Raw genomic sequence first — 26362 nt, forward strand, 5'->3', positions numbered from 1 at the left:
TAGAAAGCTGCCCTTTTGGAAAAATCTAACAGATAGAACCCCCTGATTCTGGAAGTCACCCCTAAGTTTATTATGAAAACGACAATTTATTTCAAATACTTACCATATATGTAGGTGTGTTTTTCAGAAGTAGAGTCCTGTGACAAGGCACCAGACTGCTGTTCTCTTTGCAACTGCCTGTTCCCCCATGCCAGCAAATAAATATTTCTACCCATATAATCCAAATTGTAAGATTACACAAACAGTTGAATGGGTTATGCAACTTGTACATGTTTTCACAATCTCAGATGTGTTTTGTACAGAACTTGGTGCACACTACAGCCAACAGGGTAAACTTACAATGACTGAAGACAAGTTTACTTGTTTTAACATGGAAGTATCTCAGTAGCTGTGCCTAAATAACAGGTATGCACTCATCTTTGCATAGATCGAATTCTCATTTTCTGTCGGCGATGTACATGGTCATACATGTCTGATACGAGGAAATAGAAGTCTTTGATTTCTTCAGGTGGAACGAGACACAGCTCTTTCAGTAGATTCTGCATGCTGGCTAAGTGCCTTCTTATCAGTAGAATCTCGGAGCAAACTAGCTGTCCAGAGGATGCGGGTGTCTGGAGAAACTTCAGCATGTCTGGATCTTTCGGCTACAAAAATCCAAATTTAAGATCCACAAACTGAAAAAACCAAGACTGCATTTACATAGAGATTCTAGGCAGATTCCACTACTATACAGTGGTACCTCCGGTTGCAGACGGGGTCCGGTGTGGACGGATCCCGAGGTTTTTGCAGCCAGAGAGACCACTTCTGCGCATGCGTCAAGAACCCGGAAATATACTTCCAGGTTTGCCGCTTACATATCCTGAAGTTTACATAACCAGAGGGATACGTAAGCGGAGGTACGACTGTATTTTGATCTGGAAACACTCCTGGATTTAGAGCCTTGTACGATTCTAAAAATGGGACGCGGGTGGCACTGTGGGTTAAACCACAGAGCCTAGGGCTTGCTGATCAGAAGGTCAGCGGTTTGAATCCCCGCGACGGGGTGAACTCCCGTTGCTCGGTCCCTGGTCCTGCCCACCTAGCAGTTAAAGTGCAAGTAGATAAATAGGTACCACTCCGGTGGGAAGGTAAACGGCGTTTCTGTGTGCTGCTCTGGTTCACCAGAAGCGGGTTAGTCATGCTGGCCACATGACCCGGAAGCTGTACGCCGGCTCCCTCAGCCAATAAAGCGAGATGAGCGCCGCAACCTCAGAGTCGGACACGACTGGACCTAATGGTCAGGGGTCCCTTTACCTTTACCTTACGATTCTAAAAGAGGGGGAGGATTTTGAATGTAGATTCCTCTGTTCGCTTATGAAAGTCGTAAGTACAGAATGTGATGTAAAAGGCCCAGATAACAGAATTCTTTTGTCATGTTAGCTTTGATCATAATTCTAAGTAAAGGCTGCAAGTATGAAGGTGCCTCCCGGGTCTCCTTTCCTAGAAATGAAAGGTCCGGTTCAGTGCAAGAGAGTTCAGAAGCTTTGGATCTGGTTTCAGTGCCAACTTCAGCCCAGAGGTGGAGGGACATGCCTGTTTAACCTGGATGACAATTCATCCAGCATGCGATACAGCTGCCCAAAGGCACAGCTCCCTTTTTCTTCAGTCCAGTCCTGGCTCGTGACAGGGAAAGAGGATTTCAGCCATGCCACACCATTTTTACTTGCAACATGCATTTCCCTGCCTAGAAAGGACTAGGGACTTACTTGTAAAGTTCAATGTCTGTAGGCCTGAATAATATCCAGTTTGTGTCTAATTTACTAATTTAGCTTGGGCGGTTTTTCTTGAGTCCACACCTGGCTCCCTTCCCCCAGTTAAAAAAAACAGGCTGGCAGGCTGGAGAGAGACTATATTTTGATTATTCCTTATTTGTCAGTATCACGTTCATATCCATTCCACCATTCCTGCAAGGAGCTCACAGTGGCATTCATGGGTCTCTTTCCCCTCTATGTTATCCCCACCACAAACCTTTGAGGTAGGTTAGGCTTAATATCCATCCACCTTATTCCACCTTCTGGAATAACTCAGTGAAGTTGTTTAGCTAGCAGTGTCTTTCCTTGCCTCCTTTCCTGGTTAGAGGGTAATATTGAAACATCTACAATACCTACTGCTTTTCCCGAGAAGACGAACGCATGGTAAGAAACATCTTACTTTCTTATGTAAAGCTTTTACTTAGGGAAGCATTGAAAAAATAAATCTGAATCTTACTTTTCTATTTTCCCTTTTAACATCTTTTCTGTTTTTAGTTATTTATTTTATCTTCTCTATTTCTCCCTCCCCCCCTTTATTGTGTTTTTATTGTATCTATATAAAAGTATTGGGTTTTTGTTAAAAAAGGGGGGGGGGTTCTCCCTCCAATTATGAGTTTGCACAGTCTTAGCCAACTTTAGCTTAACTCCAAAAATGGCTCATTGCTATTTCTTTGGATTGCAGTTCACGTGTCACGTTTGGAGTTCAGCAAAAGTTGGCAAACATTTCTGACAACAGAGGGGGCACAGCTTAAGATTCCCTGCCGCAGGCATGTGAATGAGAATGCCACAGGCACTCACTTTCAGCTTTGCACCCACATTCAGCTGAAGGCAGTCGTGATTATTAGTAAACGTTAGGAAAATCTGGTCCTGGGCTTCGATTTTAACCTGGATGTAAACATTCAATTGAAGGTAGATTGGCTGGAAAGGAGGTGCATGAATGTGGCTGTTCCTGTCCCACCAATTCCAGTGTTTCTTCCTAACTCCCTTCCGATCGAAGTACGAGCCGAGGCAGAGGTCTAGATTCAACCTGTTTGGGAGGCGGGGAGGGAATGAAACAGAAGACATTGGAATCAGCTCTTTGATTTCTGATGGAGGAACGACAAGGCAGTGCAAGTGGGAAACTCAACAACCACCTTAGAACACATTAGTCCCGCAGGGTGAGGGTTTGTCGAACCCTTTCTCATCCCGTTCCCGCTGGAGTCTCCATGCAGTCCTCTCTGCGAGGACATAAGCTGGCATATGATCTTAAAAGTTTTGGGCGCATTCCTTTATTGCTGGACAGAAAATAGCAAGAACTGAATCCTTTGGCAGGAGACAAAGGAGGAGAGACGTAATGGCTTTGAGATGGTTGAAAGTGTAGTTTTAAAGCATCCGCTTCTCCCCTGTCTTTAATCAATCTCCAAAAGGAAGGTTTTGCAATCTGTGAGAGGCAGCAGAACAGAAGGCAATCCTATTCTCTCCAGTATACCTTATTAATAGGTACAGTGTATGTTTCTCACTCTGCATCAGCTGCCGCATTGTATCCACTCAATATATTTTATTTCCATAGCAGTATAAAGTCGTACCTTGGAAGTCGAACACCTTGCGAGTCAAATGTTTTGGCTCCCAAACGCCGCAAGCCTGGAAGTGAGTGTTCCGGTTTGCGAAAGTTCTTTGGAACCCGAATGTCCGACGCAGGTTCCAATTGGCTGCAGGAGCTTCTTGTAGCCAATCGGAAGCCGCACCTTGGTTTCCAAACATTTGGGAAGTTGAACGGACTTCCGGAACGGATTCCATTCGAGGTACGACAGTAAAGTATAAACTTTTTGCTGCCTCACAACCTTGCTGGTGTACACTGGGTGGAATACAGTGTCACGCTATTACAAACATTCTGTCTGTGCAAGTAATAATAATAATAATAATCATCATCATCATCATCATCTATTTATACCCCACCCATCTGACTGGGTTGCCCCAGCTACTCTGGGTGGCTTCCAACAAATATAAAAACACAATAAAACATTAAATATTAAAAACTTCCCTATATAGGGCTGTGGGATGTGGGTGGTGCTGTGCTTTAAACCACAGAGCTTAGGGCTTGCCAATCAGAAGGCCAGCGGTTCGAATCCCCGTGATGGGGTGAGCTCCCACTGGTCAGTCCCTGCTCCTGCCCACCTAGCAGTTCAAAAGCATGTCAAAGTGCAAGTAGATAAATATATACTGCTCTGGCGGGAAGGTAAACGGCGTTTCCGTGTGCTGCTGCTGGTTCACCAGAAGCGGCTTAGTCATGCTGGCCACATGACCAGGAAGCTGTACGCCGGCTCCCTCGGCCAGTAAAGCTAGATGAGCGCTGCAACCCCAGAGCTGTTTGCGACTTGACCTAATGGTCAGGGGTCCCTTTACCTTTATACAGGGCTGCCTTCAGATGTCTTCTAAAAGTTGTATATTTATCTCTGACAGGAGGGCATTCCACAGGGAGGGTGCCACTACCGAGAAGGCCCTCTGCCTGGTTCCCTGTAACTTCACTACTCACAGGGAGGGAACTACCAAAAGGCCCTCGGTGTCTGGGCTGAACAATGGGAGTGGAGACACTCTTTCATGATGGAAGGAATACCGCGCCCCTCTCCTCACCCTGTGCTTTGGGGGTTCCCTCCGCGCACAGACCCGAGCCAATTTCGGGCAGGGCAGTGGTAAGTGGGGGTGGGGAGTCCCATTGCGTGAATGAAAGTCCTTTTGCATGGTCCCGCTGATGGGGCTGCATAGGTGAAACCCACTTATAATTTTTTTAAATGTCTGCATGCAGCCATTTATCCTCTTGTTTTCTACATACAAATCCCGGGGAGGCTGTACAACTCCTGAACAAAGCTGCCTGCAAGCAGTTGGGTGATGGATTAAGATGAACAAACTGAAGATTAATCCTGAAAAAGAAGGTACTGTGATAAGGGAACAGGGTCCAGGGCAGAGAAGTGCTACCTGTTCTGGATAGGGCTACATCCCACCTGAAGGACCAAGTTGGCAGTTGGCAGGTTTTTCTGGACTAAGCACTGCCTGTTGAAGCAAAGGGATCAACAGTAGGCAGGAACGCCTTTTCCCAGATTAGGCCATTACAGTTAAATAATAGTTATCCTGCAAAAACCTAGACCAGCTGTTTTGGGACTACAACTCCCATCATCCCTAGCTAGCAGGACCAGTAGTCAGGGATGGTGGGAATTGTAGTCCAAACACAGCTGGAGACCTAATTTTGGGAATTCCTGGCCTACACCAGGGATGCATGTTAAATAAAAGGACACATTCTACACATGTAAAAACACACTGATTCCCAGACCGTCTGCGGGCCTTAGTTTGCCTACCCATGGTCTAGAGTCTAGACTTTCCCTGATTTCATAGGAAAATGTCTGGATGCTTCCTTTCGACTTACCAGATCTTCCCGTTACGGTGGTAGCATACTGCAAAGCCCTGGTTTGCAAAGCAGGCCTGCATTTCATATGATAGGTTGTCCTGTAGAACGATGTAGGTGAACTGAAATTCTTTTACGTAGCTAATGAGGATAGCAACATTACCGGATGGGTAACTGATTAAATAGCTAAGGGAAAAGAGTATTTTCACACCGGCGGTTCCTTTTTAATTTTGCAAACATCTTTTGCTTTGTTAATACTCTTCACTAAAAGAGTTTGTTCCTCCCGAAAGGATTCTCTCTCTCTTTTTTAAAACACTAAGATTTTCATTAGATTTTCATAACTTTAAGCAGTTAATTTCAATTTGTTATACATTTCTCTTATAATTTTGACTTCCCACCTTCTCTCTTCCATGCTGTTTTTATACCCATCCCTTTTATATACTGTAAAATATCACAATTTCCACCAAATGCATATTTCACTATTACAGGGGTCAGCAAACATTTTCAGCAGGGGGCTGGTCCATTGTCCCTCAGACCTTGTGGGGACGGACGGACTATATTTTTGGGAGGGGAATGGCCCCACAAAGATACCGACAGGCCCCACAGACATCCCAACAGAAGCATTTTAAATAAAAATAAAAGGACACAGCATGCCAGGCAGGCCCCACAAAGATCCCACAGATGCATTTTAAATAAAAGGACACAGCTTACCTGAGCCTTGCGAGCGTCAGGGGCTGTCAGTGGCGGCGGCAGAGGGACAATGAGCGGCGGGAAAGGGCTGGCTCTGGAGAGGGGCTGCTGAAAATGGCGCTCAGCTAGCTCAGCCCAGCCCCCTTCCTCCTCTAGGCAGGGCGGGGAGAAGCCAGGAGGAGGGAGGGAGGAGGCACCGCCGCAGTGTGTGTGTGTGTGTGTATGGGGGGGAGTGGCGCAGCCGTGAACGATCAGAATCCCCACACCGATCCACGCAGCGATTCCCAGACCGTCCATGGGCCAGATCCAGAAGGCAACTGGGCCGGATCCAGCCCCCGGGCCTTAGTTTGCCGACCCCTGCTCTATTATATTACAAATTTCATCTAATATATGTATTCCTCTATTTCATATATTATCATTTCTTCCTGGCGCTCAAATTTCAAACCCTGCCTGCTGTTTCAATTGGTTGCTAAATATATTTTTTCAAATAATCCAAAAAGGCTACCCTCTATGACAGGGGTGGCCAACTCCCAAGAGACTGGGATCTACTCACAGAGTTAAAAACTGGCAGTGATCTACCCCCTTTTTGGGGGTTCAGGTCAAAGTTGTTGAGCATTTTTTAGGAAGGAATGCCCTGTTTTGGGGGGTTCACATAAAAGTTGTTGAGCTTCTTTAGGGAACAGAAAAGCAATGTTGAGCTTTTTTTTAGGAAGGAAAGTCCTATTTTTAGGGGTGCAGGGCAAAGATGTTGAGCTTTTTTTAGGGGAGCCAAAGTTTTTAGCTTCTTTGGAGGAAGCCACTAATTTGCTGGTGATCTACCACAAGTATCCAGTGATCTACCGGTAGATCACGATCTACCTGTTGGACATGCCTGCTCTGTGATATGCCTGAGACAATTTCTCGTTCATTATGATCTCTGTGCGGATGCACGTATAGAAAATTCTGCAGGTGAATCTTCAGAACGTTCTAGACACCCACGCACCTGCAGCAGGTAGGAGCCGTGAATCCAGTTTCACATTTTAATTGACTGTTTGCTCACTTCCTCTCTTGGGTCAGTTGTAAACTCTCAGCCTAAGCTACCTCACATGGGTGGTGGGAAGACGCAGGAGGAGCCAGTGTCCTTTAGCCTGCTGGATGCCGTTTTTGTACTATAAACAGCCGCACATCTCTCCATCCCCACCCCACCCCACCTTACTGGCAACTTTGTACAACTCCAAAGGTGTCATCCATTCTTAATCTGGCTTTATGATCGTTATTGTCGGATATTAAACTTGGCCGGTCCCATCTGGGAAAAAAATATAGAATATCTTTCCATCAGAATAATATCTTTTCACAGGCTTGGTAGAATGGCAAATCTAAGGAAAAAGCGGGAGAAAAAGGAGAAGATAAGAGCATGGTTAAAGGGACGCGGGTGGCGCTGTGGGTTAAACCGCAGAGCCTAGGGCTTGCCGATCAGAAGGTTGGCGGTTCTAATCCCTGCGACCGGGTGAGCTCCCGTTGCTCGGTCCCTGCTCCTGCCAACCTAGCAGTTCGAAAGCATGTCAAAGTGCAAGTAGATAAATAGGTACCGCTCCGGCGTGAAGGTAAATGGTGTTTCCGTGCTCTGCTCCGGTTCGCCAGAAGTGGGTTAGTCATGCTGGCCACATGACCCGGAAGCTGTACGCCGGCTCCCTCAGCCAGTAAAGCGAGATGAGCGCCGCAACCCCAGAGTCGTCCCAACTGGACCTAACGGTCGGGTCCCTTTACCTTTAAGAGCATGGTTATTTATCAATTCTGGAAACTCATTGGTAACCAGTGGAAATAATTCTGGAAATTATTTTGTATGCTCAGACTGTCTCTGCATCAGCTGTAGTTCCTGAACAGTCTTGAAGGGCAGCCCGGTGCATATTGTGTTGCAGTAATCTAGCCCGGGGGCCACCAGAGCATAGACAAGTTGAAGTTCAACGCTCAACAAACAAGCACGTGTGTAAGTTGCCTGCTTGTGTTATCTAATGAGAAGAGACAAAGGTAGGCAGTTGTAGAGAAGAAAAGTATAGCTGGCTGGATTAGGGTGCTCAGAAGACGGGGTGCTGCTGCTGGGTGTGTGTTATGAATGGATGGATGAAGGGAGGGAGATATGGATGGAGGGATGAATGAAGAGGAGAGGGTGCGGGGAAAGAAAGAAAAAAGGTACCTCCTTTGCCTGCCTACCTTAGCCATCGCTGGTAGAAAACCCCCAGCCACTTCCCCCAGTGACGTTCAAGACCTCCTATGATGCCTGCTGTAAATAATGTGACCACCACCCTTAGGGAAAGCACTATGTCTCTGCAATATGATAACACAAGGATGTGTGTGATCTGCAAGGCAGTCTACTCCAGGCAGCATGATCGGCCGCTGTGAGGAATGAGGAGGCAGCTGGAGCCTCAGCACACTGCCTGCTGAGTCTTGAGTCTCCTTAGGGACATAGGTGGCACTGTGGTCTAAACCACTGAGCCTCTTGGGCTTGCCGATCAGAAGGTCGGCGGTTTGAATCCCTGCAACGGAGTGAGCTCCGTCCCAGCTCCTGCCAACCTAGCAGTTCCAAAGCATGCCGGTGCAAGTAGATAAATAGGTACCACTGTGGCGGGAAGGTAAACAGCTCCCTCGTCCTGAAAGAGGGATGAGCGCCGCAACCCCATAGTCAGCTTTGACTGGACTTAACCATCCAGGGGTCCTTTACCTTTACCTTTTGAGTCTCCCAGCAGGGTGGCAGGGATCCACAAGGCCTTTCCCTCGAGGAGTTCTCTTGAGACAATTTATGCTAAGGGCTATGGGACAAATGGACAGGGGCAAGGAGGCAAGATTGTGATTTCTCATGGTCTGGGGAACGGTAGGTCCCTGAATAGCCCCACACAATCATCTGACATTGGAAATGGCAGGACGCAGCCATCAGTACGATTCGCCCCATCAAAGTGCATTCTAGCTGCCATTTGGAAAATCAGCGGACGGACACAGCAAACAACCACATTTTCCAGCAATTTGGAGGAAATGAAACATTCTCCCAGTGCATTTTTATAGCCACTTGAAACGACTGACATTTATGTATGTGTTATTTGGCAGCCATCTCAGTGCTTTCCTATGGCCACCCCACCCCACCTTGTCGGTATATCTATTTTATTCTGAGCTTGTACAAGGGATGGCTACTGTATGCAAGGCAAGGGACAGCAAATCCCAGCCCACTTGCTGAATAAGTTCTTACTCTAGTAAATGAGCCCCAGAGCTAAAAGAGCATCACAAAGGGACTTGGAAGAGGTCCCCCTGTATACGAGAGAGTCCCAATTAAATAGGATAGCCACATACCTTTAACTGTTCAGCTTTGAACTCCAAATCTAAAGTCAGTATTTCCTTGGGCTCTGGAGCTTTCTTACGGGCTTTTTTGGGTTTGGGTGGGTGATCTGATAATTTGAATCCATGTTTTATACCTGAAACAGTTTTAGGAGGAGAGTTTTCAACCTATTTGGAAATTCAGTTTTAAACGTTTATGAATGAATGAATGAATGAATGTGTCTGTCTGTCTGTCTGTCTGTCTGTCTGTCTGTCTGTCTGTCTGTCTATCTATCTATCTATCTATCTACCTGCAGCCCACACTGTTCCCACTTGCATCCTCCCTGGTGGGTCTGCTTTGTCCCACTTCTTTAAGGTGTCAGTTTGGGAGTTAATTTCAGTAGGGAGAATGTAGCAGGACTTGTTTCACGAATTTTGGGAGATGAGAAACTCTTTGGCAGGAGCTGGAGGGGATGGCAGCGGGGCAGGGTTCGGGTGGGGAGACTAAACTCCCTGGCTTCTGCAACCAACGAGAGGCTTGTACTCACATGGCCCATACTTTATATATTGCTCAAAGACATCCCTGTACTGTTCAATGCCCCCTTTGTCTTCAATCCTAGGAGAAAGAAGTGCTGAAATTAAAAACCTTTAAGATTGCAAATAATGCCAGGCACAGAGCCAAGGTTTTACACACTACGTCCATGTGAACATTGCGCAGTGGCTAGGCAGGGAAAGCAGCCGGGGGGAGGTATGGATTGAAATAAAATTAATGTGTGGGGGAAAACAAAGCAGACTTGAGTTCACGAGTTCTCCCCTATGCAGAGGTGGTTGGGAGGACAACTGGAACCTGATCTGCCTTTGCTTTTCTCAACTAGAAGGAAAGTGCAGATCCCTAGACTCAGGCACTGGAGCAGGAGAGCTTGATACTGGGGTTTTTATTGCATCCTCCATGAAGCGTGCTTGAGGGGTGGCCGAGCAAGCAAACTGCATTGCTTGTGGACATTTGCTGCTGCACGTTGATCATTTTCAACCTTCAGGACCCACGGCTGTCAATGCACGCAGTGACATCAACAGAGGTATAGTGTCTAGATCAAGGAAAGTTGATAGTACTACTCTGTTCTGCCTTGGTCAGACCACACGTGGAGTGCTGTGTCCAATTCTGGGCACCACAATTTAGGAAGGATGTGTGCAGAGGAGGGCAACCAAGATGATCAAGGGTATAGAAGCCAAGCCTTAGGAGGAGCATTTGAAGGAAGTGGGTATGTTGAGCCTGGAAAAGAGGAGACTGAGAGGAGATATGGTAGCCATCTTCAAATATCATGAAGGCTGTCACATGGAAGAAGGAACAAGCTCTGGAGGATAGGAATCGAACAAATGGCTTCAAGTTACAATAAAGAAGATTCCGACTAAACATCAGGAGAACCTCCCTGACAGTAAGAGCTGTTCGACAGTGGAACCGTCTCCCTTGGGACATTGTGGACTCTCCTTTCCTTGGAGGTTTTTAAGCAGAGGTTGGATGGCCATCTGTCATGGATGCATTAGTTGAGATTCCTTCATTATAGTAATAATAATAATAATAATAATTTATTATTTATACCCCGCCCATCTGGCCGGGTCTCCCCAGCCACTCTGGGCGGCCTCCAACAAATATCAAAATACAATACAGAGTCACAAATTAAAAACTTCCCTAAACAGGGCTGCCTTTAGGTGTTTTCTGAATGTCAGGTAGTTGTTTATTCCCTTGACTTCTGACGGGAGGGCGTTCCACAGGGCGGGCGCCACTACCGAGAAGGCCCTCTGCCTGGTTCCCTGTAGTTTTGCTTCTCGCAGTGAGGGAACCGCCAGAAGGCCCTCGGCGCTGGATCTCAGCGTCCGGGCTGAATGATGGGGGTGGAGACGCTCCTTCAGGTATACAGGACCGAGGCCGTTTAGGGCTTTAAAGGTCAACACCAACACTTTGAATTGTGCTCGGAAACGTACTGGGAGCCAATGCAGATCTCTCAGGACCGGTGTTATGTGGTCCCGGCGGCCACTCCCAGTCACCAGTCTAGCTGCCGCATTCTGGATTAATTGCAGTTTCTGGGTCACCTTCAAAGGTAGCCCCACGTAGAGCGCATTGCAGTAGTCCAAGCGGGAGATAACCAGAGCATGCACCACTCTGACAAGACAGTCTGCGGGCAGGTAGGGTCTCAGCCTGCGTACCAGATGGAGCTGGTAGACAGCCGCCCTGGACACAGAATTAACCTGCGCTTCCATGGACAGCTGTGAGTCCAAAATGACTCCCAGGCTGCGCACCTGGTCCTTCAGGGGCACAGTTACCCCATTCAGGACCAGGGAGTCCCCCACACCCGCCCGCCTCCTGTCCCCCAAAAACAGTACTTCTGTCTTGTCAGGATTCAACCTCAATCTGTTAGCCGCCATCCATCCTCCAACAGCCTCCAGGCACTCACACAGGACCTTCACCGCCTTCACTGGTTCTGATTTAAAAGAGAGGTAGAGCTGGGTGTCATCTGCATATTGATGAACACCCAACCCAAACCCCCTGATGATCTCTCCCAGTGGCTTCATATAGATATTAAAAAGCATGGGGGAGAGGACAGAACCCTGAGGCACCCCACAAGTGAGAGCCCAGGGGTCTGAACACTCATCCCCCACCACCACTTTCTGAACACGGCCCAGGAGGAAAGAGCGGAACCACTGTATAACAGTGCCCCCAGCTCCCAACCCCTCTAGCCGGTCCAGAAGGATGTTATGGTCGATGGTGTCAAAGGCCGCTGAGAGATCCAGCAGAACCAGGAAACAGCTCTCACCTTTGTCCCTAGCCCGCCGGAGATCATCAACCAGCGCGACCAAGGCAGTTTCAGTCCCATGATGAGGCCTGAATCCTGATTGGAAGGGATCCAAATGGTCCGCATCTTCCAGGCGTGCCTGGAGTTGTTCAGCAACCACCCGCTCAATCACCTTGCCCAAGAATGGTAAATTTGAGACTGGGCGATAGTTGGCCATATTGGCTGGGTCTAGAGATGTTTTTTTAAGAAGCGGTTTAATGACCGCCTCTTTCAGCGGGTCTGGAAAGATTCCCTCGCAGAGGGAAGCATTCACCACCGCGCAGAGCCCATCGCCCAGCCCTTCCCGGCTAGCTTTTATAAGCCAGGATGGGCAAGGATCTAGGAGACAGGTGGTCGGTTTCACTCGTCCAAGCAGCCTGTCCACATCCTCGGAGGTAACAGATTGGAATTGATCCCATGAAACATGACTAGACAGGGCTCTAGCACTCTCCCGCCCCGGCCCTGCTCCCACGGTGGAGTCTACCTCCTTCTGAATCTGAGCGACTTTATCTGCAAAAAACTTTGCAAAAGCATTGCAGGAGATCTTGGGGTCCCTACCAGACCCCGGTGACAAAGGTGGTTCTGCTAGGTTGCGAACCACCTGGAAGAGTCTCCTGCTGCTGTTTCCTGCAGATGCAATAGAAACAGCGAAGAAGGTCCTCTTCGCTGTCGCCATTGCCACTTGGTAGGCTCGAAGTTGAGCTCTAGCCCGTGTCCGGTCTGATTCAGAATGAGTTTTCCGCCACCGGCGCTCTAGCCGTCTCAGCGACTGTTTCATCGCCCTCAGCTCCGGGGAAAACCACGGAGCTGTCCGGGCTCCATGCAATCGGAGAGGACGCTTCGGAGCCAGACAGTCAATAGCCCTGGTTAACTCCGCATTCCAGCGGGCCACCAGGGAATCAACTGAAAGGCCATCAACATGGGATAATGCATCCCCTACCACTCTCTGGAAGCCAATTGGATCCATTAAGTAGCGGGGGCGGACCATCTGAATCAGTCCCACCTCCCTGCAGAGGGGAAGGGTCGCAGAGAAGTCCAGTTGCACCAGGAAGTGATCTGACCATGGCACTTCTTTTGTTTCACTTTTACTTAGTGTCAGATCACCAACATCCATAGAGGTAAACACCAGGTCTAAGGCATGTCCGCGGCTATGAGTTGGACCAGACTTATTCAGGGACAGCCCCATGGAGGCCATGCTTTCCACGAAGTCCCGAGCGGCCCCTTGTAAGGTCGTGTCGGCATGGATGATAAAATCCCCTAAGACAACCAAACTAGGTGTCTCCAGGAGCATATCCGCCACGACCTGAAGCAGCTCGGGCAGGGAATCCTTGGTGCAGCGGGGAGGTCGGTACACCAAAAGGAATCCTGTACTGCCCCTATTGCCCAACTTCCAGAACATGCACTCAGAAAACTGGGTCTTCCCAATAGGACGCCTGGTGCAAACTAATGACTTCCTAAAAATCACTGCAACCCCCCCTCCCCGCCCAGATGGCCTGGGTTGCTGTGCGTAAGAGAAACCTGGTGGACAAGCAGCGGCAAGGACAGGCCCATCTGCTTCATCCAACCAAGTCTCTGTTACACATGCCAGGTCAAATCCTCCATCCACAATCAAGTCGTGGATGGCAGTGGTTTTGTTAATCATTGACCTGGCATTACACAGCAACACTTTCAGGTCATGTGGGTATCCCCTGCTGATTCCAGTATCCATCCGGTCAGGACCAGACCTGGAGGCAGGGATAGTCTTCAGACAACGACTAAACCTGCCTCCTCGGTAATGACATGGTCTGGTCTTAGCGTGACTCCTCCTCCTGCCCATGATCACTGAGATTGGGTGTCTTTCCAAGACTACCCCCCCTGTGGAACCTGCCCCAGCCATCCTGTTGGCTGAGGCCCAATCCCAGGCAGCCCTACCCCTATCCCCTTAAAAAACAAATAAAGACCATACACTAAATTAACAAAATAATACAAATAAAAAACAGAGAACAACGCTAAAATTAAACTAAACATTTGCCCCACCCCAAACAAAAAATAATAAAATGATATAAAAACCACCATTAAAACAAATTAAAAGTGCAGCAGTGAGTGCAGGCCACGCCCCCTCAGCCAGGTGGAATTAGCAGGAAGGGAGCGGCCTTCCAAACACTCACAAGCAAGCGGGTTGGACTAGATCAGGCATGGCCAAACTTGGCCCTCCAGATGTTTTGGAACTACAACTCCCATCACCCCCAGCTGACAGGACCAGTGGTCAGGGTTGTAGTCCCAAAACATCTGGAGGACCAAGCTTGACCATGCCTGGTCACTAGATGACCCTTGGGGTCCCTTCTAACTCTACAACTCTATGGTTATACGACATTTAGAAAACAGTTCCATGTGCTGAAAAAGCCAAGATGGAGAGGTAGCACAATAAAAACAATGAGGAGAAATCTATGTGTTACTAGGGTTAAACGGTTACATAAGCATCTACCTACTTTGGATTTCCCCCCGTAACAAACATGTTGGGATGGGAACAGATGTCAGAAGACACTATGAGCCCCTTATTTTTGTCTGTCAAGGCTGAAGCATTTATTCTGTACGCTGGAAGTGCTCAAAATGACAACTTAAGATGGATTCTTCTTGGGAGTGAATAAAAGTCCTGGATTCTTTTTTTATGGCTATAAATTCTACACTGGAAAGCTGCTTTCTGGTTTTGAGTCTTATTCCATTGCATATAGGGGCTGCCATACGTCTGGGTTTTCACGGACAAGTCCAGGAAGCGCTCAGCAAAATGGCGTCTCTGGGTGCTGAAATGGCAAAATGTCTGGGAAAACCCGGATGTATGACAAGTAGGGCTATTTTAAAAAAGAAACAAACAAAGGAAAGCCATAAAAAATTGGGGGGGGGAGAGATGTTCAACAGCTCAACAACTTTGGGTTTTCACTATTGGGAATACGGCAACCCGAATGGTAGACTTCCAGATCAAACTCCTCTCAAGACCGTCTTTACAGTCCTGTCATATTTAGCAATCAGAAAATAAAGTGGGAAGTCTCTGGGTAGTTTCAGAAGTTTGAGAACTGAAGAAGTCATCTCCAAAATCACTCACTCTTTCATCAGTGTCCTTTTAGTCTTGTTCTCCCCCCAAGAACCATCCGATGGGTGTTGGTGAGGAGTGATGTCGATTGTACTTTCTTCGGTGGTGTTTTCTGTGAGCTCCTGAACTACACATTGGAAAATTTCCTTATATGTCCTGCAACAGATAAGCTACACAAAACCCAGTAATTTGAAAATCACTCTTAATGGAAGCCGCTATCATGATCTTCTCGTTTACAGGCTATTTTATCCTAGATCCCAAATTTGCTGGTTCTTAGATTTGTTTAGCTCTCTTGCGTCACCTCCGGGCTGCCCGTATTTTGCAGGAACAATTCAAGCGCATGCCAGAAGTTCAGATTCGTGCGATTAAAGTGCTCTGCCACCTTAGCAGAACAAGTTCTTTAATGGCCTTTTTTGTGGGTAGAAAAGTGATGGGGAGATGCACTGAAAAGTGTGTGATCAACAAATGATTAACAGGGAAATATACAGGTGCCACATAATTAAATCAGGAGGAGTGCTCATTGTTGCAGAACCTCCCTGGAAACAAATGAGAACAAATGCTCAATAAAGACTGGGCAGAAGATCATTGCTGTTGTCGGGGCCGGCCCACCCATGAGGCAAGGTCAAGTGGCTGCCTCAGGCGGCAGGATCTGCAGGGGCAGCAGATCTCAGTTCAGATCTTTATTCCCCTCCTTGTTCCTGATGTAGATCTTCACCCCCCCCCCACCTTCTTCCGTGTTAGGGAGAGAGGACACCATTTTGTCGTTTGCCTCATGTGCCAAAATGTCTAGGGCCTGCTCTGGTTGTTCAGTTAACTGCCTTCCATATCTGCCCCAAGGTAACGTACAGAAGAACATTTCGTTAACCTAGGCCAGTGATGGCGAGTGCCCAAACTGCAACCCAAAACTTATTTATCGCAAAGTGCCAACACGGCAATTTAACCTGTATAGCTCATTTTTTTTCTGCGTATTTCACGTTTCTTCTTTATAACGGCTGTTGTAATAAATAATCCTTCATAAAAGTTATTGCATTACATTCTTCATTAAATTATCTTTACATTGATATATAATTTTATGGTATAACTCAGTGCTTTCCCCCCCTAAAAAAATGTTTAGGGGTACTCTCATTTTGACTCAAGAAAATCACCATGGGGGGGGGGTGATAAATACAGTTCAAATTGGGGGAAAATAAATACAGTGGTACCTCATTTTTCGAACAGCTTAGTTCTCGAACTACTTGGAACCTGAACACTTCAAACCCGGAAATGAGTGTTCTGGTTTTGGAACATTTTTTCAGAAGCTGAACGTGCTCTGTTCTGAGTATAACTTCCCTTTTAAGTTCTAGTTACAGGTAGGTAGCCGTGTTGGTCTGCCGTAGTCGAAACAAAATAAAAAATAAAAAAATCCTTCCAGTAGCTCCTTCGAGACCAACTAAGTTTGTTATTGGTTACAGGTAACTGAAGAAGTGTGCATGCAAACGAAAGCTCATACCAAGAACAAACTTAGTTGGTCTCTAAGGTGCTACTGGAAGGAATTTCTTATTTTGTTTTGTTCTTGGTATGAGCTTTTGTGTGCATGCACACTTCTTCAGATACACTGAAACAGAAGTCACCAGACCCTTATATATAGTGAGAGGGTGGGGAGGGGTATTACTCAGAAGGGTGGTGGGAATGGGTGATTGGCTGATAGGTGTGGTAAACCTGTTGACGACTGTTAACGACTGCAATTGGTCTTACAGGAAAAAGCAAGGGGTGAGATGGCTTTATCATGTATATTGAGATAAGAATCCAATGTCTCTATTCAGACCAGGTCTCTCCATGGTTTTAAGTCTGGTAATAAGTTGCAATTCAGCAACTTCTCTTTCCAGTCTATTTCTGAAATTCTTTTGTAATTAGACAGGTACTTGTATAGAATGTCCTGGGAGATTGAAGTGTTCTCCTACTGGTTTCTCTGTCTTGTGATTCCTGATGTCAGATTTATGTCCATTTATCCTTTGGCGTAGGGTTTGGCCTGTTTGTCCAATATAGAGAGCTGAAGGGCACTGTTGGCATTTGATGGCACACACAATGTTAGAAGATGAGCAATTAAATAGTCCTGAGATGGTATGTTTGATGTTGTTGGGGCCAGTAATGGTGTTGTCCGGGTGTATGTGGCAGCAAAGTTGGCATCTGGGTTTGTTGCAGGCTCTGGTACCAGTGTCCATGTTGCGTCCTGTTGTTGTATTATTGTGGGTGAGCAGTTGTTTAAGATTGGGTGGCTGTCTGTATGCACACGAAAGCTCATACCAATAACAAACTTAGTTGGTCTCTAAGGTGCTACTGGAAGGATTTTTTTTAAAATTTTTAATTTTGTTCCCTTTTGAGTGCCACACTTCCGTTTTCCTAGTGAGGGAAGGCGATCTGGGTGGCAAGCAAGCAGGCACCCATGACCCTCCAGCGCCAGGCCCCTCCGCCGCCGCCACAACAGCAACCACCCCCTCCTCCAGCTCTGGCGGCCCCGGTGCTGAGTGATCGGAAGTCAAGACCGGGCTGCAGAATTACAAATAGTCATAGAGGGAGGTGAGCCTTTAATATGTAATTATATTTGTATTTCCAGTTTGATTTGGTAAATCTCCCCCTGGAAAGGCTAATGTTTGATGCAACCGATCTGGGAAAGTTACTGAGCAGATGCTTAAACTTGATTTAATCAGAACTGAGTGGAGATGGTGGCTGCCAGCAGCGAAAAGACCTTTGGATTGATTCGGTGGAAATACCAGCGTGTGAGGAGATGCTGTGAACTTACAGAGGGGAATCATAGACATACAATCCACACAGAAACACATCATTGCTTGTTTTAACTCGCTTGTGGGAACAACTCAGAGGCTGTGAAAGAAGGAAGGTTAACAACAGAAAGAATTAGAGGAATCATCGGAAGAGAAGAGAAGGTTAAGGGGTGATCTGATAGCCATGTTCAAATATATAAAAGGATGTCATATAGAGGAGGGCGAAAGGTTGTTTTCTGCTGCTCCAGAGAAGCGGACACGGGGCAATGGATTCAAACTACAAGAAAGAAGATTCCACCTAAACATTAGGAAGAACTTCCTGACAGTAAGAGCTGTTCGACAGTGGAATTTGCTGCCAAGGAGTGTGGTGGAGTCTCCTTCTTTGGAGGTCTTTAAGCAGAGGCTTGACAGCCATCTGTCAGGCATGCTTTGATGGTGTTTCCTGCTTGGCAGGGGGTTGGACTGGATGGCCCTTGTGGTCTCTTCCAACTCTATGATTCTAGGATTCTAGGATTCTATGACTATGAAAAGCAGTAGACGTATGAGATTATCAGAACCCTCCGAACTTGAGGCATGGGAAGTCCTATTAAAAAATTATAATTTGGCAGAATGTTCAGATCATTTGATATGTATACGGTATGTATAATTTGGAATATTTAATGTGATTTGATCGGATTGTTAAAAGTGGAAAATTTAATAAAAATGAATTTGTTAATGAGGGGGGAAAGAGAAGTATTCCACTTTCAGAAGTGAAGTTGTTTTGAAAATGAATACAATACTCACACCTTCCATTTTCTCTGGCTTCTCGTCCAGGTAGTCTGCTGTTGGTAAAGGCTTCAGTGCCGCGGCGCAAAACTCACAGCAACCAAGATGGCAAAGATCGGTTTCAGAATGATCCTGAAAAGAGGTGGAGGGGTCAGCAAATGTCTTCTCAAACTAAACCAGCTATTCGCAGGAAAACATGTATATGAATGCGGCTTAGGCTCGGAGTCAAATCAATTTTCCAAGAGGAGGCCCCTTCTGTGATTCCAGACCAGGACAGGTGAACAGCTCATCCAATACAACGGGATTGACTTTGGCTCCCTGAAAACATTAGCTTTCATTTAAACAAATATTTAGAACTGTGGAGAAGCAGTTTTAAAATGAGCGGACAACTGCTGTGGATGGGTGGGAATTCATACCTACAGTTAAGTGGGAACTGTTGTGCCTAAAGAGGGCTTGTGTAATCCTTGGTTCTTGCCACCCTCTCTCTAAAATATTGCCTCCAGTAGTCAAAATCTACATTCCCAGGGCTTTTTCCCCCCCAGGAGGAACTCACAGAAACCCAGTTCCGGCACCTCAGGTGGGCGCCATTGCCATTCTAAGAGAATGAGGGAGGTGTTCATGGTGAGTTCTGGCACCTGTTTTTTTTCTAGAAAAATAGCACTATACATTCCCCACAGGTAGATCGTTATATGTGACAAATAGATGTCAATTGTACAAAACAAACCCCTACAAAGAGATGAACTACAATGCTTTTGGTCCCAACTATACGTGATCTCACCTCAATATCCGACTCGTAATCTTCAGAACTCTCTTTGAAGTTTCCAAGCAAACGCATCGGAAATATTTTTGAAGGGGGTAAATATACAAAGATGAAAAACAAAGTTAATCCTTGGCAAAAAAAGAAGCTTTTGTTAGGTTTGCTTCTTTGTTCAAAATGCAAGGTGCTTGGCGCAAACCAAGCCGAATGATAAGCATGGGACATACAGAGGAGCCCTTTTCAGATATATAGAAGACCAAATTTCCCAACTTATTTCTCTTTGTAGGTGTCAGAGAGTGGTGGTGAAGCACAATCATACCTTGGAAGTTGAACGGAATCCATTCTGGAAGTCCGTTCAACTTTCACAACATTCGGAAACCAATTGCGGCTTCTGATTGGTTGCAATAAACTCCTGCAGCCAATCAGAAACTGGAAGCCCCATCGGACGTTCGGCTTCCAAAAATAGTTCGCAAACCGGAACAGTCACTTCCAGGTTTGCGGTGTTTGGGATCCAAAACTTTCTGAGAACTAAGCTGTTCAAAAACCAAGATACGACTGTATACATACATATTTCACCAAAAGTTCCTAAAATCTTTATTGACCTGCTCTTTCTTATTGGGTATTGGAATTCTCATTTTGCTGCTACCGTAAGCAATCATAAACAGGAACACCTATATTTCTGTGTAAATAGGTGGGAAATTGCCTTGCTCTAAACCAGTTGCCTCAGGTCTCTTGGGCTATATTTGGCTACTGTGTGAGTTCTTTGGATCCCTGGAAGGGTGGTCTCAACCTACAGTTCAGGGTCTTGGGTTTGACAGTGAACCCCTTAACCCCTTTGAACATCATCTGGGGAAGACTGGAAGGGATAAAAGGTAAAGGGACCCCTGACCATTAGGTCCAGTCAAAGATGACTCTAGGGTTGCGGCGCTCATCTCGCTTTACTGGCCGAGTCAGTACAGCTTCCGGGTCATGTGACTAGCATGACTAAGCCACTTCTGGCGAACCAGAGCAGCGCACGGAAACACCGTTTGCCTTCCTGTCGGAGCAGTACCTATTTATCTACTTGCACTTTGATGTGCTTTCGAACTGCTAGGTTGGCAGCAGCAGGGACTGAACAACGGGAGCTCACCCCGTCGCGGGGATTTGAACCACCGACCTTCTGATCGGCAAGCCCTTGGCTCTGTGGTTTAACCCACAGCGCCACCCGCGAAGGGATAAATCATTATAATTTACAGGAAGACTCCTGTGTGCGCACACAGCATAACTCAGAGCACTAACCAGCCCCAAGCATTTATTCTGTACTATTACTGGTCTGCCCATGGGGGGAGTAAAGAGAAGTAGGATTGTGGCAATGGAAGCCACCTGTTAATTAAGAGAAGAAAAAGCACAAGCTGGCACCTTAATGATTACTATGCCATGTGGGTGCTGCAAAAATGGAAACAAAACTTCAAAGCATAAACAGCGTCCAGCCCATAATAAACTGCCATGTTGAAAGATCCCACCAGCAACATGGCTGTCTACTCCAGCACACAGTAGTTTGCAGAAATCTTTCTCATTATTGCTACCTGATGTCCATTTTTAACGGAACTCAGAAGCTTCAGAAGGTTCCCTATGAAGGTGGTAGTTGAATGGAATGGGATACCGTACAACCTTATTTCTGTATCAAATAGTTCGACCCGTGGCTGATGAGATGCCTTAAAATCTTATCAGTGTGACAAGGCGTACCTTTACTGACCACTTCAGCGACATCTTTTTTTTCTAATATGCTGCGAACTATTAGCTCTGTAGAACAAACAAACAAACAAACAAAGACTTTTGTGGCCTTCTGAAACTGAACCTCAAGCTACTTAAATGAAAAAATATCCCCTCCCCAAACTGATATGATGATTGCAAGCAGGAGCAAGACCCTGGGTCAACAGACCTCTGTATCAGCCTGTTATGTACTGAGTTGAATAGGATCCAAACTGCAGCAGGCTGATTGGTCCTAGAACAATAGGATTGAGATTGCAGCAGTCTGACTAGTCCCAGAACAATAGTATTGAGATTGCAGCAGTCTGATTGGTCCCAGAACAATAGGATTGAGATTGCTGCTGTCTGATTGGTCCGCAGGAGCCACCCAATCCAGCTCCAGGTGGAAGTGAATCTGCACTCTGATTGGCATACAGGAGTATCCCGGAATTAGCCAATCACGTGGGGCCCATTGTGTAAATAGTGTATATAAGGCAAACGTTTTGGGGGAACTACATTCCTCACTACTATGAGCTGAATAAAGAGCATGAAAGTCACACTGGACTCCGAGTATCTTTCACAGCCACTCTGCACTCACTGACATCTCTACCTTAACCAACACTTGATATCTTGTAGATCAGGGGTGGCCAACTCTACTCACTGAGATCTACTCACAGAGATCTACTCACAGAGTTAAAAACAGCCAGTGATCTACCCCCTTTTGGGGGATTCAGGTTGTTGAGCTTATTTTAGGGAGGAGGAAGGCCCATTTTTAAGGGGTTCAGGTCTAGGTTGTTGAGCTTTTTGGGGTGCAGGGCAAAAATGTTGAGCTACCACAGACGTGTAAAACTGACTCCATTGAAGAGCATTGTGCTTGAGGTGACATGAAGCTCTGGAGATGTTCTCTCTTTGGTTGAAACAAAATAAAAAAATAAAAAATTTCCTTCCAGTAGCACCTTAGAGACCAACTAAGTTTGTTCTTGGCTTCAGCTTCTACCAAGAACAAACATAGTTGGTCTCTAAGGTGCTACTGGAATGAATTTTATTTTTATTTTTTATTTTGTTTTGACTATGGCAGACCAACATGGCTACCTACCTGTCTCTTTAGTTGATCTGTGATAGTTTATCCGCACACACAAAACACTGACACCAGTTATCAGGTGGCTAACATGTGAACAAGCTCTAGGAGAATGCATTCAATTGGGTCAACGTGTCACTCCAGAGTTTCCCTGAAAGATCTAAACGCATTACTGTTCATTGTTCACCCTTCAATTGCGTCTACGGATCAGATAAGAAGAGCATCATAAGGGGGTCTAGCCGAGATACTGTGTACTCTTGAACCCCAATAATGTTAAGCACATCTTGCTGTCGCTAAAACTCACCCTCACTTTCTCTGGCCTCATTGCTGTCCTTGACACTCCTGCTTGCCTCCTCCAGTATCCTTCTCCCTGCGTGAAAAATACTGTTATATATCGCAACGCTGAGGCAAGCAACATAAAAACCCAATACATAACCAACACAATAAAATACTGTATTCAACACAGAACGGAGGCAGCTGCCGAATACACCAACCGTACCGCCAGGACTTTAAAAATACATATGACATGTCAAAAGTCAAGGCTTCGGTGTCTACTGGAAGTAGCGTAATCGAAGTGGCAAGCTTCCATGGAAGGGAATTCCACAACTTGGGGGCTGTTGTAGAAAATGTTTTTTGAGGGTGATGGAACAAACAATAGGGCAACTTCTGCTGATCTTAGCACCCAAGAGGGTCTGTAGGGAAGGAGGCAACAAGAAATACATAACCTACACAAAAGAGCAGAGCATTTCAAAGCAATACAAAATTAGTGAAAACTGAATGCTAGACTTTAAAAGTGTGCAAATTAATTTCCCCACTCCTCATTAAGGGTCAGACATGATCTCTTAATTTTGTAGTAGTTTAAAGGAATCTAGCTAATAAAAGAAAATAGCATTTGAAAGATAAAACCACAGCATTTTAAATGCAATCAGATTTTGCCAAGTCAGCCCAAAAGCTGATTTTCAATGTGTACATATGCCTGCATCATTGTTTGGAACACACTCTCCGAAAAACAAAACAGTTTAAGGCCAGCACAGTATTCTTATTATCATACTTTTTTCTTCTGAGCTCATGTCTGAGTAACTCCATTCTGTCTGAGTTTCCACATCTGTAACACCACATTTTCTGCAACGGGAAAAGAAAGGTTCAGTAAGAGACTTCCTGTTTTCACAAAGATACCCCATATATACTTTGATGTTGTTTGAGGGCAGGGGGGAAGAATTCTGAGCTATGTAATCCAAAGTTCTGTGCTACACACACACACACAGAGTTTATGGTTGTAAATTTATATTGTAAATCGCTTTGAGGGTGTTTTTGTTTTTTTTTTTACAATCAAGCAGTATATAAATTTCATAAATAAAATAAAGCAGCATGGTATTGCTGAGTTTAGTTAACATCTGCAGTAGAGGAGACCGCTGTCTCTATTCAGTCAGAAGTGAATTTTTCTCAATTCCCTGATGAATTGTAATCCAGCCATTTCACACTGAAGAAGAAGAGAGGAGGAGGAGGAGTAGGATGAGGAGGAGTTTGGATTTGATATCCCGCTTTATTACTACCCAAAGGAGCCTCAAAGTGGCTAACATTCTCCTTTCCCTTCCTCCCCCACAACAAACACTCTGTGAGGTGAGTGGGGCTGAGAGACTTCAGAGAAGTGTGACTAGCCCAAGGTCACCCAGCAGCTGCATGTGGAGGAGCGGAGACGCAAACCCGGTTCACCAGATTACGAGTCCACCACTCTTAACCACTTCACCACACTGGAGTTTTCCTTTTAGATTCCTTTGCCCCAAAGTAGCTGCCAGAAGATCAGCTGCAGAGTCCCCTGGTAGACTGAAATGCTCCCCTATGGATTTATGAATATTGCTATTTCTGATATCAGATTTGTGTCCATTGGTTGCTTTTCACGGATGCTGCCCGGTTTGTCCTGTGTGGAGTGTGGAACATGCAATCGCATTGGAAGATGAACAGGTGATTATCAAAGAACATTATGAGGCCCTGCAATAGCTTTGCCAGGGTGCATTTATGGTTTTCCTTGGACCTAGTTTTTGCTTCTTCCCTCTTCTCCCCTCCCCTCCCCTCAACAAGGGATCATTTGTCAATTAGGAGTGATGCACAGATGTCAATTTTCAGATGGAAGGGGGCCTGTTCTGGTTGCTTTTTGGATTCAGTATCAGAAACAAGTTAGCAGGGTTCTGAGCTAAACCATATCTTAAACTACTGATTTAATAGGCTGTCTGTCCGGACACAGCACCGTTATTGGTGTTAAGGAAATGTAGAGCAGAATGTTACTAACATTGTTGGCAACTCAGCTTTCATTGATGCTTGAGACTCAAGAACTGAAGATGATGGAGATCTTGTCTGGGAATCTGAAGGAAGAGAGAAAGGGACTTTTTAAAAGTCAGCAGAATAAAACAGGGGTAAAAGTTGTCGCCGTTTCATTAGCTCAGCCTTCTCCAGAACAAAAAATAAAAAGATATAAAATAAAGGCTTCTTTCCTCTTCTGGGGAGGGGAGAAGTATTATGAAGGGAGATTCCCAAAGCACTGAGCATAGAACTAGAAACCCACCTTGTACTGTAGGTCACCAGCACCAGCCATTGAGCAGGTGGGCAATTGGAAACCACCACAATGGATTTTGGCAGATGGTTGAAACAACTCGCCTGTCAGTCACATGACATCGTAACGCCATCATGTTATTTTCAGGTGCGGCGAACCTGCTCACGTGTCAAATTTTACCTGCATGGCTGATCCGGATAAGGATCTGACCCATGGAACCACAAATGTTTCCCATTCCCTGGGCTAGTGGAACTGGTCATCTTGACTACAGATTTGACTCAGGAAAACACCTACCCAGGATATTATAAATAAGAATAATGCAATAAATAATAGAGACACAAGCAGCTTCAAATCCACATTAAACTCCCAGGTGGATGAGCCCAGTGCCATTGCCCCGATCCTATTCAGCTCCTGATTCCCCAGCTGCTTTTGAGCTTTTTAAAAAAAAATAAAATAAAATACTAGACTAAATTGTAGACTTCCCATATCTCATGCAGTTGAGCAAATCTCTATTTTGCTGGCTGGCAATAATGTATTTATTACTGCACTGGTTGCAAAGTTTGCCTTGGCTGCAAGTAAGTTGAAAGCTAGGCACCAAGACAAGTATCATAAGGAGGAGTGTGAGATGTGGAGTGCTTAACTTACGCAGGTGTGATTTTTGCATTTTTGTATATTCGCTTTGCTGCTGTTGTTGTTCACTTTTAAATCAATTATTTGTATTTTATGCATTGTGACCAGAAAGTATCTAATACTCAACAGGGAATAATGTACAGGTACCTTTTTTTGAGGATTTTTCAATGTTTTCTGAGACATCTTCGCATGCGTCCTCTACATGGATAACAACAGAACCTGCCTTTGATACTTTTTCATCGGACAGACTTTGCTCCTTGCTCCGACTTGTACTGGCTTCGCTCTTATTCAAAAAGAGATTGCTCTGCGTAATGTACGCTTCTATTGACTCTCTAGCAAGGGCAGATTTAGAAGCGGAATCCTTCTCTTGCAGTTTCTTAACATTTTCTTCAGTGAGAAGCGAGCTGGAAGGCTTGGGATCTGCTGGCTGGGATGTAGAAAGTGAAGGGGTTCTTTTTGATTCCAAATGGTCTTTGCTACCAGGCCCAGACAGCTTCTGTCCACTTGACATATTGTCAACACACAAAGACTGGGATCTGAAAGCAATAAAGGAAACAAGGTAAAGGGACCCCCTGACCATTAGGTCCAGTCGCGGACGACTCTGGGGTTGTGGCGCTCATCTCGCTTTGGGGGGTTGGCAGTTGGGTGTGGAGGGTTAGAGAGAGAGAAAAGGAGAGGTTAGGCTTTGGGGAATGCGAGGAAAGGTCATTACCATTGCTAAAGGGATGCAGGAAATATTATAACAAAGCTGAATTACATGAGAAGAAGATTTGTACCAGTAATAACCCGAGACATCCATGTTTTCAAGTTACCTAATAAAGTTAAATGTGCTTAAACGTTCATTGAATCTGGCAGTGTATCAGTACCTTAAGAGGTGTGACCAAGAGGAGAGAACAAAGCTTTCCTGTGGAAGAGGAAACTGTTTGCTTATTCTCCTGTCATACAGAGGGCTGGACAGTGAAGCCAAGTGTGCCACTTATTTGCCTAAAGGGAAGGCAAACGGCAGTAGTTGGGAACCCTGGTAGGGAGATCCCATATGTGGCAAGAAGTCTTCAAACGTAGAG

The 26362-nt window shown here is 45.8% G+C and overlaps 1 protein-coding gene and 1 long non-coding RNA gene across 2 annotated transcripts; both read right to left on the bottom strand.

The window, feature by feature from the left end:
* Positions 1-232: 232 nt before the first annotated feature.
* Positions 233-25829, bottom strand: ERICH6B (glutamate rich 6B). Its single transcript, XM_033148039.1, has 10 exons — positions 25446-25829; positions 19336-19445; positions 18576-18689; positions 15046-15203; positions 9687-9754; positions 9175-9296; positions 7123-7211; positions 5188-5340; positions 2589-2817; positions 233-644 (listed from the first exon to the last, which is right to left on the bottom strand). The coding sequence occupies exons 1-10, from the start codon at positions 25807-25809 to the stop codon at positions 414-416; spliced, it is 1638 nt and encodes a 545-aa protein (XP_033003930.1). The 5' UTR covers positions 25810-25829; the 3' UTR covers positions 233-413.
* On the bottom strand, positions 22447-24482 carry LOC117046529. The gene is made up of 3 exons (XR_004426583.1): positions 24408-24482; positions 23172-23242; positions 22447-22490 (listed from the first exon to the last, which is right to left on the bottom strand). It is a non-coding gene; the product is annotated as an uncharacterized LOC117046529 (long non-coding RNA).
* Positions 25830-26362: the final 533 nt, after the last annotated feature.

This window comes from Lacerta agilis, chromosome 5 (assembly GCF_009819535.1).
Source record: "Lacerta agilis isolate rLacAgi1 chromosome 5, rLacAgi1.pri, whole genome shotgun sequence".
Taxonomy (NCBI): Eukaryota; Metazoa; Chordata; class Lepidosauria; order Squamata; family Lacertidae; genus Lacerta; species Lacerta agilis.